The 18,048-nt window shown below is 46.5% G+C and overlaps 1 protein-coding gene across 1 annotated transcript in view; it reads left to right on the forward strand.

Moving 5' to 3' along the window:
- LOC121845160 (histone PARylation factor 1-like) overlaps positions 1-17,812 on the forward strand; it is a 29,022-nt gene extending 11,210 nt beyond the window's left edge. Inside the window, 4 exon segments of the mRNA XM_042315933.1 lie at positions 1,002-1,155; positions 1,697-1,784; positions 3,182-3,354; positions 17,505-17,812. Of these exon segments, the coding sequence (XP_042171867.1) occupies positions 1,002-1,155; positions 1,697-1,784; positions 3,182-3,354; positions 17,505-17,639 (550 nt within the window). The 3' untranslated portion in view covers positions 17,640-17,812.
- Positions 17,813-18,048: the final 236 nt, after the last annotated feature.

The raw sequence follows: 18,048 nt of genomic DNA on the forward strand, positions 1-18,048 counted from the left end.
TGGTCATGGGATGTGGCAGAGATGGTGTGGTCATGGGATGTGACAGAGATGACTGCTCTCCTCCTCCCTCCCCCCGCCTGCTTCATCAAGACTTATTCTCTTTTTCCCTCGCCATCCCCTCTCTCCTCCCTCACCGTCACCTCCCTCGCTCTCTTCCCTCACCGTCCCCCCCCGCTCTCCTCCCTCACCGTCACCCCCCTCTCTCCTCCCTCACCTCCCCCCCCTCCTCCCCTCACCGTCCCCCCCCCCCCCCCTCACCGTCCCCCCGCTCTCCTCCCTCACCGTCCCCCCGCTCTCCTCCCTCACCGTCCCCCCGCTCTCCTCCCTCACCGTCCCCCCCCTCTCTCCTCCCCTCACCCCCCCCCCCTCTCCTCCCTCACCGTCCCCCCCCTCACCTCCCTCTCCTCCCGCCCCCCCGCTCTCCTCCCTCACCGTCCCCCCCCTCTCCTCCCTCCTCCCCCCCGCTCTCCCCCTCACCGTCCCCCTCGCTCTCCTCCCTCACCCCCCCCGCTCTCCCCCCTCCCCCCCCCCGCTCTCCTCCTCACCCCCCCCCGCTCTCCTCCCTCACCGTCCCCCCCGCTCTCCTCCCTCACCGTCCCCCCGCTCTCCTCCCTCACCGTCCCCCCCGCTCTCCTCCCTCACCACCCCCCCGCTCTCCTCCCTCACCGTCCCCCCCCTCCTCCCTCACCGTCCCCCTGCCTCCTCCCTCACCGTCCCCCCCTCTCCTCCCTCACCCCCCCCCTCCTCCCTCCTCCCCCCGTCCCCCCCCGCTCTCCTCCCTCACCGTCCCCCCCCGCTCTCCTCCCTCACCGTCCCCCCCTCTCTCCTCCCTCACCGTCCCCCCGCTCTCCTCCCTCACCCCTCCCCCTGCTCCCCCCTCACCGTCCCCCTCCTCCCTCACCTCACCCCCCCTCCTCCCTCCTCCCCCCTCTCTCCTCCCTCACTGTCCCGTCTCTCTCCCATCTCTGCCCAAACTCTCCCTCCTCTTCTCTCTCCTTCAGTCTGTTTCTGGGGAGGAAGAGGAAGGAGAGGGGCGGGCGTAAGGAAGGGGGCAAGGCTCTGGATAACCTGGAGGAGGAGTTAAGAGAGAGGGCGGAGTCTCTGGGCTTTTCCCTGGAGCAGAAGACCAAAGGCATGAAGCAGAGAGACAAGAAGGTAACACCCCGTACTGAGACGGTACGTAACACCCCGTACTGAGACGGTACTAGAAGGTAACACCCCGTACTGAGACGGTACTAGAAGGTAACACCCCGTACTGAGACGGTACTAGAAGGTAACACCCCGTACTGAGACGGTACTAGAAGGTAACACCCCGTACTGACGGTACTAGAAGGTAACACCCCGTACTGAGACGGTACTAGAAGGTAACACCCCGTACTACTACTAGAAGGTAACACCCCGTACTGAGACGGTACTAGAAGGTAACACCCCGTACTGAGACGGTACTAGAAGGTAACACCCCGTACTGAGACGGTACTAGAAGGTGAGACACCCCGTACTGAGACGGTACTAGAAGGTCCGGTACTGAGAGTACAGAAGGTAACACCCCGTACTGAGACGGTACTAGAAGGTAACACCCCGTACTGAGACGGTACTAGAAGGTAACACCCCGTACTGAGACGGTACTAGAAGGTAACACCCCGTACTGAGACGGTACTAGAAGGTGACAGTCTAACCGCCCCCTGTCCATGTCCAGGTTGTCACCAAGACGTTCCATGGAGCCGGCCTGGTGGTTCCTGTTGATCAGAATGATGTTGGTTACCGGGAGCTGCCGGAGACAGACGGTAAGACTCTGCAACACTCTAGAACACTCTAGAACACTCTAGAACACTCTAGAACACTCTAGAACAGTGGCAACTAGGTTTGGTCTCGGGCCAATGTCTTTGGTATCTCAGTGGGCCAGAACATAATTTGTTTATAATATAAACCCAATGCAAAGGCCTACACTACAAGTAGAACACTGTAGAACCCCTTGAACACTCCAGAACACTCCATACCACTGTAGAATACTCTAGAACCACTAAAATACTCCAGACCACTGTAGAATACTCTAGAACCACTAGAATACTCCAGAACACTGTAGAATACTCTAGAACCACTAGAATACTCCAGAACCACTGTAGAATACTCTAGAACCACTAGAATACTCCATACCACTGTAGAACCACTAGAATACCCCAGAACACTGTAGAATACTCTAGAACCACTAGAATACCCCAGAACACTGTAGAATACTCTAGAACCACTAGAATACCCCAGAACACTGTAGAATACTCTAGAACCACTAGAATACTCCAGAACACTGTAGAATACTCTAGAACCACTAGAATACTCCAGAACACTGTAGAATACTCTAGAACCACTAGAATACTCCAGAACACTGTAGAATACTCTAGAACCACTAGAATACCCCAGAACACTGTAGAATACTCTAGAACCACTAGAATACCCCAGAACACTGTAGAATACTCTAGAACCACTAGAATACCCCAGAACACTGTAGAATACTCTAGAACCACTAGAATACCCCAGAACACTGTAGAATACTCTAGAACCACTAGAATACCCCAGAACACTGTAGAATACTCTAGAACCACTAGAATACCCCAGAACACTGTAGAATACTCTAGAACCACTAGAATACCCCAGAACACTGTAGAATACTCTAGAACCACTAGAATACCCCAGAACACTGTAGAATACTCTAGAACCACTAGAATACCCCAGAACACTGTAGAATACTCTAGAACCACTAGAATACTCCAGAACACTGTAGAATACTCTAGAACCACTAGAATGCTCCATACCACTGTAGAATACTCTAGAACCACTAGAATACTCCAGACCACTGTAGAATACTCTAGAACCACTAGAATACTCCAGAACACTGTAGAATACTCTAGAACCACTAGAATACTCCAGACCACTGTAGAATACTCTAGAACCACTAGAATACTCCAGACCACTGTAGAATACTCTAGAACCACTAGAATCCTCCAGAACACTGTAGAATACTCTAGAACCACTAGAATACTCCAGAACACTGAAGAATACTCTAGAACCACCTAGAATACCCCAGAACAGGTTTCAGAAACACATAGATGTTATTCACACTATGTCCCCCCCCAACCTCTCCCCCCGGTTTACTACATCTGGTGTGTGTGTGTGTGTGTGTACGGTACGAGTATGAAGAGGCTGTGTAAGGCCATAGCGGAGGCCAGGTGTGATGAAGACAGGATGAAGGCTTTCGGCCCGCTGCAGGAGATGATCACCTTCGTCCAGTTCGCTAACGACGAGTGTGACTACGGCATGGGGCTGGAGCTGGGCATAGACCTCTTCTGTTACGGATCACAGGTACACACACACACACACACACACACACCTCAACACATGGGGCTGGAGCTGGGCATAGACCTCTTCTGTTACGGATCACAGGTACACACACACACACACACACACACACACACACACACACACACACACACACACACACATGGGGCTGGAGCTGGGCATAGACCTCTTCTGTTACGGATCACAGGTACACACACACACACACACACACACACCTCACACGGGGCTGGAGCTGGGCATAGACCTCTTCTGTTACGGATCACAGGTACACACACACACACACACACACACACACACACACACACACACAGGGCTGGAGCTGGGCATAGACCTCTTCTGTTACGGATCACACACACACACACACACACACACACACACACACACACACACACACATGGGGCTGGAGCTGGGCATAGACCTCTTCTGTTACGGATCACAGGTACACACACACACACACACACACACACACACGGGGCTGGAGCTGGGCATAGACCTCTTCTGTTACGGATCACAGGTACACACACACACACACACACACACACACACACACACACGGGGCTGGAGCTGGGCATAGACCTCTTCTGTTACGGATCACAGGTACACACACACACACACACACACACACACACACACACACACACACACAGCACATAGACCTCTTCTGTTACGGATCACAACACACGGGGCTGGAGCTGGGCATAGACCTCTTCTGTTACGGATCACAGGTACACACACACACACACACACACACACACACACACTCTTCACACACACACACACACGTCAACACACTGCTGGAGCTGGAACACACTGGTGTAGATCACAGTGTAGAGCCACCAACAGACATTAACACGGGGCTGTAGATCTCAGTGTAGAGCCACCAACAGACATTAACACTATGGTGTAGATCTCAGTGTAGAGCCACCAACAGACATTAACACTATGGGGCTCAGTGTAGGCATAGACCTCTTCTGGTTAGATCTCAGTGTAGAGCCACCAACAGACATTAACACTATGGTGTAGATCTCAGTGTAGAGCCACCAACAGACATTAACACTATCACAGTGTAGATCTCAGTGTAGAGCCACCAACAGACACACTATGGTGTAGATCTCAGTGTAGAGCCACCAACAGACATTAACACTATGGTGTAGATCTCAGTGTAGAGCCACCAACAGACATTAACACTATGGTGTAGATCTCAGTGTAGAGCCACCAACAGACATTAACACTATGGTGTAACAGATCTCAGTGTAGAGCCACCAACAGACATTAACACTATGGTGTAGATCTCAGTGTAGAGCCACCAACAGACATTAACACTATGGTGTAGATCTCAGTGTAGAGCCACCAACAGACATTAACTATGGTGTAGATATGGTGTAGAGCCACCAACAGACATTAACACTATGGTGTAGATCTCAGTGTAGAGCCACAGACAACAGACATTAACACTATGGTGTAGATCTCAGTGTAGAGCCACCAACAGACATTAACACTATGGTGTAGATCTCAGTGTAGAGCCACCAACAGACATTAACACTATGGTGTAGATCTCAGTGTAGAGCCACCAACAGACATTAACACTATGGTGTAGATCTCAGTGTAGAGCCACCAACAGACATTAACACTATGGTGTAGATCTCAGTGTAGAGCCACCAACAGACATTAACACTATGGTGTAGATCTCAGTGTAGAGCCACCAACAGACATTAACACTATGGTGTAGATCTCAGTGTAGAGCCACCAACAGACACTATGGTGTAGATCTCAGTGTAGAGCCACCAACAGACACACTATGGTGTAGATCTCAGTGTAGAGCCACCAACAGACATTAACACTATGGTGTAGATCTCAGTGTAGAGCCACCAGACAGACACTATGGTGTAGATCTCAGTGTAGAGCCACCAACAGACACTATGGTGTAGATCTCAGTGTAGAGCCACCAACAGACATTAACACTATGGTGTAGATCTCAGTGTAGAGCCACCAACAGACATTAACACTATGGTGTAGATCTCAGTGTAGAGCCCACAGACACAACACTATGGTGTAGATCTCAGTGTAGAGCCACCAACAGACTATGGTGTAGATCTCAGTGTAGAGCCACCAACAGACATTAACACTATGGTGTAGATCTCAGTGTAGAGCCACCAACAGACATTAACACTATGGTGTAGATCTCAGTGTAGAGCCACCAACAGACATTAACACTATGGTGTAGATCTCAGTGTAGAGCCACCAACAGACATTAACACTATGGTGTAGATCTCAGTGTAGAGCCACCAACAGACATTAACACTATGGTGTAGATCTCAGTGTAGAGCCACCAACAGACATTAACACTATGGTGTAGATCTCAGTGTAGAGCCACCAACAGACATTAACACTATGGTGTAGATCTCAGTGTAGAGCCACCAACAGACACTATGGTGTAGATCTCAGTGTAGAGCCACCAACAGACTATGGTGTAGATCTCAGTGTAGAGCCACCAACAGACACTATGGTGTAGATCTCAGTGTAGAGCCACCAACAGACATTAACACTATGGTGTAGATCTCAGTGTAGAGCCACCAACAGACATTAACACTATGGTGTAGATCTCAGTGTAGAGCCACCAACAGACATTAACACTATGGTGTAGATCTCAGTGTAGAGCCACCAACAGACATTAACACTATGGTGTAGATCTCAGTGTAGAGCCACCAACAGACATTAACACTATGGTGTAGATCTCAGTGTAGAGCCACCAACAGACATTAACACTATGGTGTAGATCTCAGTGTAGAGCCACCAACAGACATTAACACTATGGTGTAGATCTCAGTGTAGAGCCACCAACAGACATTAACACTATGGTGTAGATCTCAGTGTAGAGCCACCAACAGACACTATGGTGTAGATCTCAGTGTAACACTATGGTGTAGATCTCAGTGTAGAGCCACCAACAGACATTAACACTATGGTGTAGATCTCAGTGTAGAGCCACCAACAGACACATTAACACTATGGTGTAGATCTCAGTGTAGAGCCACCAACAGACATTAACACTATGGTGTAGAGCCACCAACAGACACTATGGTGTAGATCTCAGTGTAGAGCCACCAACAGACATTAACACTATGGTGTAGATCTCAGTGTAGAGCCACCAACAGACACTATGGTGTAGATCTCAGTGTAGAGCCACCACAGACATTAACACTATGGTGTAGACAGTGTACAGACATTAGACACTATGGTGTAGATCTCAGTGTAGAGCCACCAACAGACATTAACACTATGGTGTAGATCTCAGTGTAGAGCCACCAACAGACATTAACACTATGGTGTAGATCTCAGTGTAGAGCCACCAACAGACATTAACACTATGGTGTAGATCTCAGTGATCTAGAGCCACCAACAGACATTAACACTATGGTGTAGATCTCAGTGTAGAGCCACCAACAGACATTAACACTATGGTGTAGATCTCAGTGTAGAGCCACCAACAGACACTATGGTGTAGATCTCAGTGTAGAGCCACCAACAGACATTAACACTATGGTGTAGATCTCAGTGTAGAGCCACCAACAGACATTAACACTATGGTGTAGATCTCAGTGTAGATCAACAGACATTAACACATGGTGTGATCTAGAGCCACCAACAGACATTAACACTATGGTGTAGATCTCAGTGTAGAGCCACCAACAGACATTAACACTATGGTGTAGATCTCAGTGTAGAGCCACCAACAGACACTATGGTGTAGATCTCAGTGTAGAGCCACCAACAGACACTATGGTGTAGATCTCAGTGTAGAGCCACCAACAGACATTAACACTATGGTGTAGATCTCAGTGTAGAGCCACCACAGACATTAACACTATGGTGTAGATCTCAGTGTAACAGACATTAACACTATGGTGTAGATCTCAGTGTAGAGCCACCAACAGACAGTGTAGAGCCACCAACAGACACTATGGTGTAGATCTCAGTGTAGAGCCACCAACAGACACTATGGTGTAGATCTCAGTGTAGAGCCACCAACAGACATTAACACTATGGTGTAGATCTCAGTGTAGAGCCACCAACAGACATTAACACTATGGTGTAGATCTCAGTGTAGAGCCACCAACAGACATTAACACTATGGTGTAGATCTCAGTGTAGAGCCACCAACAGACACTATGGTGTAGATCTCAGTGTAGAGCCACCAACAGACACTATGGTGTAGATCTCAGTGTAGAGCCACCAACAGACATTAACACTATGGTGTAGATCTCAGTGTAGAGCCACCAACAGACACTATGGTTAACACTATGGTGTAGATCTCAGTGTAGAGCCACCAACAGACATTAACACTATGGTGTAGATCTCAGTGTAGAGCCACCAACAGACATTAACACTATGGTGTAGATCTCAGTGTAGAGCCACCAACAGACATTAACACTATGGTGTAGATCTCAGTGTAGAGCCACCAACAGACATTAACACTATGGTGTAGATCTCAGTGTAGAGCCACCAACAGACATTAACACTATGGTGTAGATCTCAGTGTAGAGCCACCAACAGACACTATGGTGTAGATCTCAGTGTAGAGCCACCAACAGACTCTATGGTGTAGATCTCAGTGTAGAGCCACCAACAGACATTAACACTATGGTGTAGATCTCAGTGTAGAGCCACCAACAGACACACTATGGTGTAGATCTCAGTGTAGAGCCACCAACAGACATTAACACTATGGTGTAGATCTCAGTGTAGAGCCACCAACAGACATTAACACTATGGTGTAGATCTCAGTGTAGAGCCACCAACAGACATTAACACTATGGTGTAGATCTCAGTGTAGAGCCACCAACAGACATTAACACTATGGTGTAGATCTCAGTGTAGAGCCACCAACAGACATTAACACTATGGTGTAGATCTCAGTGTAGAGCCACCAACAGACATTAACACTATGGTGTAGATCTCAGTGTAGAGCCACCAACAGACATTAACACTATGGTGTAGATCTCAGTGTAGAGCCACCAACAGACATTAACACTATGGTGTAGATCTCAGTGTAGAGCCACCAACAGACATTAACACTATGGTGTAGATCTCAGTGTAGAGCCACCAACAGACATTAACACTATGGTGTAGATCTCAGTGTAGAGCCACCAACAGACACACTATGGTGTAGATCTCAGTGTAGAGCCACCAACAGACACTATGGTGTAGATCTCAGTGTAGAGCCACCAACAGACACTATGGTGTAGATCTCAGTGTAGAGCCACCAACAGACACTATGGTGTAGATCTCAGTGTAGAGCCACCAACAGACATTAACACTATGGTGTAGATCTCAGTGTAGAGCCACCAACAGACATTAACACTATGGTGTAGATCTCAGTGTAGAGCCACCAACAGACATTAACACTATGGTGTAGATCTCAGTGTAGACCACCAACAGACATTAACACTATGGTGTAGATCTCAGTGTAGAGCCACCAACAGACATTAACACTATGGTGTAGATCTCAGTGTAGAGCCACCAACAGACATTAACACTATGGTGTAGATCTCAGTGTAGAGCCACCAACAGACATTAACACTATGGTGTAGATCTCAGTGTAGAGCCACCAACAGACACTATGGTGTAGATCTCAGTGTAGTAGCCAGCCACAACAGACAGACACTATGGTGTAGATCTCAGTGTAGAGCCACCAACAGACATTAACACTATGGTGTAGATCTCAGTGTAGAGCCACCAACAGACATTAACACTATGGTGTAGATCTCAGTGTAGAGCCACCAACAGACATTAACACTATGGTGTAGATCTCAGTGTAGAGCCACCAACAGACACTATGGTGTAGATCTCAGTGTAGAGCCACCAACAGACACTAACACTATGGTGTAGATCTCAGTGTAGAGCCACCAACAGACACTATGGTGTAGATCTCAGTGTAGAGCCACCAACAGACATTAACACTATGGTGTAGATCTCAGTGTAGAGCCACCAACAGACATTAACACTATGGTGTAGATCTCAGTGTAGAGCCACCAACAGACATTAACACTATGGTGTAGATCTCAGTGTAGAGCCACCAACAGACATTAACACTATGGTGTAGATCTCAGTGTAGAGCCACCAACAGACACAGATCTCAGTGTAGAGCCACCAACACTATGGTGTAGATCTCAGTGTAGAGCCACCAACAGACATTAACACTATGGTGTAGATCTCAGTGTAGAGCCACCAACAGACATTAACACTATGGTGTAGATCTCAGTGTAGAGCCACCAACAGACATTAACACTATGGTGTAGATCTCAGTGTAGAGCCACCAACAGACATTAACACTATGGTGTAGATCTCAGTGTAGAGCCACCAACAGACATTAACACTATGGTGTAGATCTCAGTGTAGAGCCACCAACAGACATTAACACTATGGTGTAGATCTCAGTGTAGAGCCACCAACAGACATTAACACTATGGTGTAGATCTCAGTGTAGAGCCACCAACAGACATTAACACTATGGTGTAGATCTCAGTGTAGAGCCACCAACAGACACTATGGTGTAGATCTCAGTGTAGAGCCACCAACAGACATTAACACTATGGTGTAGACAGTGTAGAGCCACCAACAGACACTATGGTGTAGATCTCAGTGTAGAGCCACAGACATTAACACTATGGTGTAGACATTAACACTATGGTGTAGATCTCAGTGTAGAGCCACCAACAGACACTATGGTGTAGATCTCAGTGTAGAGCCACCAACAGACATTAACACTATGGTGTAGATCTCAGTGTAGAGCCACCAACAGACACTATGGTGTAGATCTCAGTGTAGAGCCACCAACAGACATTAACACTATGGTGTAGATCTCAGTGTAGAGCCACCAACAGACATTAACACTATGGTGTAGATCTCAGTGTAGAGCCACCAACAGACATTAACTATGGTGTAGATCTCAGTGTAGAGCCACCAACAGACACTATGGTGTAGATCTCAGTGTAGAGCCACCAACAGACATTAACACTATGGTGTAGATCTCAGTGTAGAGCCACCAACAGACACTATGGTGTAGATCTCAGTGTAGAGCCACCAACAGACATTAACACTATGGTGTAGATCTCAGTGTAGAGCCACCAACAGACATTAACACTATGGTGTAGATCTCAGTGTAGAGCCACCAACAGACATTAACACTATGGTGTAGATCTCAGTGTAGAGCCACCAACAGACATTAACACTATGGTGTAGATCTCAGTGTAGAGCCACCAACAGACATTAACACTATGGTGTAGATCTCAGTGTAGAGCCACCAACAGACATTAACACTATGGTGTAGATCTCAGTGTAGAGCCACCAACAGACATTAACACTATGGTGTAGATCTCAGTGTAGAGCCACCAACAGACATTAACACTATGGTGTAGATCTCAGTGTAGAGCCACCAACAGACATTAACACTATGGTGTAGATCTCAGTGTAGAGCCACCAACAGACATTAACACTATGGTGTAGATCTCAGTGTAGAGCCACAACACACAGACATTAACACTATGGTGTAGATCTCAGTGTAGAGCCACCAACAGACATTAACACTATGGTGTAGATCTCAGTGTAGAGCCACCAACAGACATTAACACTATGGTGTAGATCTCAGTGTAGAGCCACCAACAGACATTAACACTATGGTGTAGATCTCAGTGTAGAGCCACCAACAGACATTAACACTATGGTGTAGATCTCAGTGTAGAGCCACCAACAGACACTATGGTGTAGATCTCAGTGTAGAGCCACCAACAGACATTAACACTATGGTGTAGATCTCAGTGTAGAGCCACCAACAGACATTAACACTATGGTGTAGATCTCAGTGTAGAGCCACCAACAGACATTAACACTATGGTGTAGATCTCAGTGTAGCGCCACCAACAGACATTAACACTATGGTGTAGATCTCAGTGTAGAGCCACCAACAGACATTAACACTATGGTGTAGATCTCAGTGTAGAGCCACAGACAACAGACATTAACACTATGGTGTAGATCTCAGTGTAGAGCCACCAACAGACATTAACACTATGGTGTAGATCTCAGTGTAGAGCCACCCAACAGATCTCAGTGTAGAGCCACCAACACTATGGTGTAGATCTCAGTGTAGAGCCACCAACAGACACTATGGTGTAGATCTCAGTGTAGAGCCACCAACAGACATTAACACTATGGTGTAGATCTCAGTGTAGAGCCACCAACAGACATTAACACTATGGTGTAGATCTCAGTGTAGAGCCACCAACAGACATTAACACTATGGTGTAGATCTCAGTGTAGAGCCACCAACAGACATTAACACTATGGTGTAGATCTCAGTGTAGAGCCACCAACAGACACATGGTGTAGACAGTTAACACTATGGTGTAGATCTCAGTGTAGAGCCACCAACAGACACTATGGTGTAGATCTCAGTGTAGAGCCAGTGTAGAGCCAACAGACATTAACACTATGGTGTAGATCTCAGTGTAGAGCCACCAACAGACATTAACACTATGGTGTAGATCTCAGTGTAGAGCCACCAACAGACAGACATTAGAGCCACCAACAGACATTAACACTATGGTGTAGATCTCAGTGTAGAGCCACCAACAGACATTAACACTATGGTGTAGATCTCAGTGTAGAGCCACCAACAGACATTAACACTATGGTGTAGATCTCAGTGTAGAGCCACCAACAGACACTATGGTGTAGATCTCAGTGTAGAGCCACCAACAGACACTATGGTGTAGATCTCAGTGTAGAGCCACCAACAGACAGACACTATGGTGTAGATCTCAGTGTAGAGCCACCAACAGACATTAACACTATGGTGTAGATCTCAGTGTAGAGCCACCAACAGACACTATGGTGTAGACACAGACATTAACACTATGGTGTAGATCTCAGTGTAGAGCCACCAACAGACATTAACACTATGGTGTAGATCTCAGTGTAGAGCCACCAACAGACATTAACACTATGGTGTAGATCTCAGTGTAGAGCCACCAACAGACATTAACACTATGGTGTAGATCTCAGTGTAGAGCCACCAACAGACATTAACACTATGGTGTAGATCTCAGTGTAGAGCCACCAACAGACATTAACACTATGGTGTAGATCTCAGTGTAGAGCCACCAACAGACATTAACACTATGGTGTAGATCTCAGTGTAGAGCCACCAACAGACATTAACACTATGGTGTAGATCTCAGTGTAGAGCCACCAACAGACATTAACACTATGGTGTAGATCTCAGTGTAGAGCCACCAACAGACATTAACACTATGGTGTAGATCTCAGTGTAGAGCCACCAACAGACATTAACACTATGGTGTAGATCTCAGTGTAGAGCCACCAACAGACATTAACACTATGGTGTAGATCTCAGTGTAGAGCCACCAACAGACATTAACACTATGGTGTAGATCTCAGTGTAGAGCCACCAACAGACATTAACAGTGTAGAGCCACCAACAGACACTATGGTGTAGATCTCAGTGTAGAGCCACCAACAGACATTAACACTATGGTGTAGATCTCAGTGTAGAGCCACCACACAGACATTAACACTATGGTGTAGATCTCAGTGTAGAGCCACCAACAGACATTAACACTATGGTGTAGATCTCAGTGTAGAGCCACCAGTGTAGAGCCACCAACAGACATTAACACTATGGTGTAGATCTCAGTGTAGAGCCACCAACAGACATTAACACTATGGTGTAGATCTCAGTGTAGAGCCACCAACAGACATTAACACTATGGTGTAGATCTCAGTGTAGAGCCACCAACAGACATTAACACTATGGTGTAGATCTCAGTGTAGAGCCACAACAGACATTAACACTATGGTGTAGATCTCAGTGTAGAGCCACCAACAGACTATGGTGTAGATCTCAGTGTAGAGCCACCAACAGACACTATGGTGTAGATCTCAGTGTAGAGCCACCAACAGACATTAACACTATGGTGTAGATCTCAGTGTAGAGCCACCAACAGACACATTAGAGCCACCAACAACACTATGGTGTAGATCTCAGTGTAGAGCCACCAACAGACATTAACACTATGGTGTAGATCTCAGTGTAGAGACATTAACACTATGGTGTAGACAGACACAACACTATGGTGTAGATCTCAGTGTAGAGCCACCACAGACATTAACACTATGGTGTAGATCTCAGTGTAGAGCCACCAACAGACAGTAGAGCCACCAACAGACATTAACACTATGGTGTAGATCTCAGTGTAGAGCCACCACACAGACATAGAGCCACCAACAACACTATGGTGTAGATCTCAGTGTAGAGCCACCAACAGACATTAACACTATGGTGTAGATCTCAGTGTAGAGCCACCAACAGACATTAACACTATGGTGTAGATCTCAGTGTAGAGCCACCAACAGACATTAACACTATGGTGTAGATCTCAGTGTAGAGCCACCAACAGACATTAACACTATGGTGTAGATCTCAGTGTAGAGCCACCAACAGACATTAACACTATGGTGTAGATCTCAGTGTAGAGCCACCAACAGACATTAACACTATGGTGTAGATCTCAGTGTAGAGCCACCAACATTAACACTATGGTGTAGATCTCAGTGTAGAGCCACCAACAGACACTATGGTGTAGATCTCAGTGTAGAGCCACCAACAGACATTAACACTATGGATCTCAGTGTAGAGCCACCAACAGACATTAACACTATGGTGTAGATCTCAGTGTAGAGCCACCAACAGACATTAACACTATGGTGTAGATCTCAGTGTAGAGCCACCAACAGACATTAACACTATGGTGTAGATCTCAGTGTAGAGCCACCAACAGACATTAACACTATGGTGTAGATCTCAGTGTAGAGCCACCAACAGACATTAACACTATGGTGTAGATCTCAGTGTAGAGCCACCAACAGACATTAACACTATGGTGTAGATCTCAGTGTAGAGCCACCAACAGACATTAACACTATGGTGTAGATCTCAGTGTAGAGCCACCAACAGACATTAACACTATGGTGTAGATCTCAGTGTAGAGCCACCAACAGACATTAACACTATGGTGTAGATCTCAGTGTAGAGCCACAGACACACAGACATTAACACTATGGTGTAGATCTCAGTGTAGAGCCACCAACAGACATTAACACTATGGTGTAGATCTCAGTGTAGAGCCACCAACAGACACTATGGTGTAGTTCTCAGTGTAGAGCCACCAACAGACGTTAACACTGTGGTGTAGATCTCAGTGTAGAGCCACCAACAGACATTAACACTATGGTGTAGATCTTAGTGTAGAGCCACCAACAGACATTAACACTATGGTGTAGATCTCAGTGTAGAGCCACCAACAGACATTAACACTATGGTGTAGATCTCAGTGTAGAGCCACCAACAGACATTAACACTATGGTGTAGATCTCAGTGTAGAGCCACCAACAGACATTAACACTATGGTGTAGATCTCAGTGTAGAGCCACCAACAGACATTAACACTATGGTGTAGATCTCAGTGTAGAGCCACCAGACAGCCACCAACAGACACTATGGTGTAGATCTCAGTGTAGAGCCACCAACAGACATTAACACTATGGTGTAGATCTCAGTGTAGAGCCACCAACAGACATTAACACTATGGTGTAGATCTCAGTGTAGAGCCACCAACAGACATTAACACTATGGTGTAGATCTCAGTGTAGAGCCACCAACAGACATTAACACTATGGTGTAGATCTCAGTGTAGAGCCACCAACAGACATTAACACTATGGTGTAGATCTCAGTGTAGAGCCACCAACAGACATTAACACTATGGTGTAGATCTCAGTGTAGAGCCACAACACACAGACATAGAGCCACCAACAGACACTATGGTGTAGATCTCAGTGTAGAGCCACAGACACACAGATCTCAGTGTAGAGCCACCAACAGACATTAACACTATGGTGTAGATCTCAGTGTAGAGCCACCAACAGACATTAACACTATGGTGTAGATCTCAGTGTAGAGCCACCAACAGACATTAACACTATGGTGTAGATCTCAGTGTAGAGCCACCAACAGACATTAACACTATGGTGTAGATCTCAGTGTAGAGCCACCAACAGACATTAACACTATGGTGTAGATCTCAGTGTAGAGCCACCAACAGACATTAACACTATGGTGTAGATCTCAGTGTAGAGCCACCAACAGACATTAACACTATGGTGTAGATCTCAGTGTAGAGCCACCAACAGACATTAACACTATGGTGTAGATCTCAGTGTAGAGCCACCAACAGACATTAACACTATGGTGTAGATCTCAGTGTAGAGCCACCAACAGACATTAACACTATGGTGTAGATCTCAGTGTAGAGCCACCAACAGACATTAACACTATGGTGTAGATCTCAGTGACATTAACACTATGGTGTAGATCTCTGTGTGTAGAGCCACCAACAGACACTATGGTGTAGATCTCAGTGTAGAGCCACCAACAGACATTAACACTATGGTGTAGATCTCAGTGTAGAGCCACCAACAGACATTAACACTATGGTGTAGATCTCAGTGTAGAGCCACCAACAGACATTAACACTATGGTGTAGATCTCAGTGTAGAGCCACCAACAGACATTAACACTATGGTGTAGATCTCAGTGTAGAGCCACCAACAGACATTAACACTATGGTGTAGATCTCAGTGTAGAGCCACCAACAGACACTATGGTGTAGATCTCAGTGTCAGAGCCACCAACAGACTATGGTGTAGATGTAGAGCCACCAACAACACTATGGTGTAGATCTCAGTGTAGAGCAGACACTATGGTGTAGATCTCAGACATTAACACTATGGTGTAGATCTCAGTGTAGAGCCACCAACAGACACTATGGTGTAGACAGTGTAGAGCCACCAACAGACACTATGGTGTAGATCTCAGTGTAGAGCCACCAACAGACATTAACACTATGGTGTAGATCTCAGTGTAGAGCCACCAACAGACACTATGGTGTAGATCTCAGTGTAGAGTAGAGCCACCAACAGACACTATGGTGTAGATCTCAGTGTAGAGCCACCAACAGACATTAACACTATGGTGTAGATCTCAGTGTAGAGCCACCAACAGACATTAACACTATGGTGTAGATCTCAGTGTAGAGCCACCAACAGACATTAACACTATGGTGTAGATCTCAGTGTAGAGCCACCAACAGACATTAACACTATGGTGTAGATCTCAGTGTAGAGCCACCAACAGACATTAACACTATGGTGTAGATCTCAGTGTAGAGCCACCAACAGACATTAACACTATGGTGTAGATCTCAGTGTAGAGCCACCAACAGACATTAACACTATGGTGTAGATCTCAGTGTAGAGCCACCAACAGACATTAACACTATGGTGTAGATCTCAGTGTAGAGCCACAACAGACATTAACACAGACATTAACACTATGGTGTAGATCTCAGTGTCTGACATTAACACTATGGTGTAGATCTCAGTGTAGAGCCACCAACAGACATTAACACATGGTGTAGATCTCAGTGTCTGACTCAGTTTCCTGTCTTCCATTGTGTGATCTCTGTTCCTGTGACTGTCTGACTTGTTTCCTGTCTTCCATTGTGTGTCTGACTCTCAGTTTCCTGTCTTCCATTGTGTGTCTGTCTGACTCAGTTTCCTGTCTTCCATTGTGTGTCTGTCTGACTCTCAGTTTCCTGTCTTCCATTGTCTGTCTGACTCTCAGTTTCCTGTCTTCCATTGTCTGTCTGACTCTCAGTTTCCTGTCTTCCATTGTCTGTCTGACTCTCAGTTTCCTGTCTTCCATTGTGTGTCTGTCTGACTCTCAGTTTCCTGTCTTCCATTGTGTGTCTGTCTGACTCTGTTTCCTGTCTTCCATTGTGTGTCTGTCTGACTCAGTTTCCTGTCTTCCATTGTGTGTCTGTCTGAATCAGTTTCCTGTCTTCCATTGTCTGTCTGACTCTCAGTTTCCTGTCTTCCATTGTCTGTCTGACTCTCAGTTTCCTGTCTTCCATTGTGTGTCTGTCTCAGTTTCCTGTCTTCCATTGTGTGTCTGTCTGACTCAGTTTCCTGTCTTCCATTGTGTGTCTGTCTGACTCTGTTTCCTTTGTCCCCCAGTACTTCTATAAGGTGATCAGACAACTGCTGCCCATGGCCTACAGCCTACTGAAGAGGGGCCTGTTTGGAGAGATCCTGGAGGCTCACCTCTCCAGCCGTTCCCACGACAACCTGGACCAACTCACCTCAGCCTGAAGAATACCACGGGAGAGGAAGAAGAGAGAGAGAGAAGAAGAGGGATGGATTGTTGTCAGCTCTGACCACACTGTGTTTTTATGAGTCTTGTTGTGGTGCTGCTGTTGAATGGTACCAGTGGCGTACCACTCTCTCTATGTGCATATGTGGAATAAAGGATTATATTTCTAAGAGATTGTCTTTTACCACGTCCTCCTGTCTGTCTGTCTGTCTGTTACTAGGTCCTGTCTGTCTGTTACTAGGTCCTGCTGTTTGTCTGTCTGTTACTAGGTCCTGCTGTCTGTCTGTTACTAGGTACTGCTGACTGTCTGTCTGTTACTAGGTCCTGTCTGTCTGTTACTAGGTCCTGTCTGTCTGTTACTAGGTCCTGTCTGTCTGTTACTAGGTCCTGTCTGTCTGTCTGTCTGTT

The sequence above is a fragment of the Oncorhynchus tshawytscha genome, unplaced genomic scaffold (assembly GCF_018296145.1).
Source record: "Oncorhynchus tshawytscha isolate Ot180627B unplaced genomic scaffold, Otsh_v2.0 Un_scaffold_14120_pilon_pilon, whole genome shotgun sequence".
Taxonomy (NCBI): domain Eukaryota; kingdom Metazoa; phylum Chordata; class Actinopteri; order Salmoniformes; family Salmonidae; genus Oncorhynchus; species Oncorhynchus tshawytscha.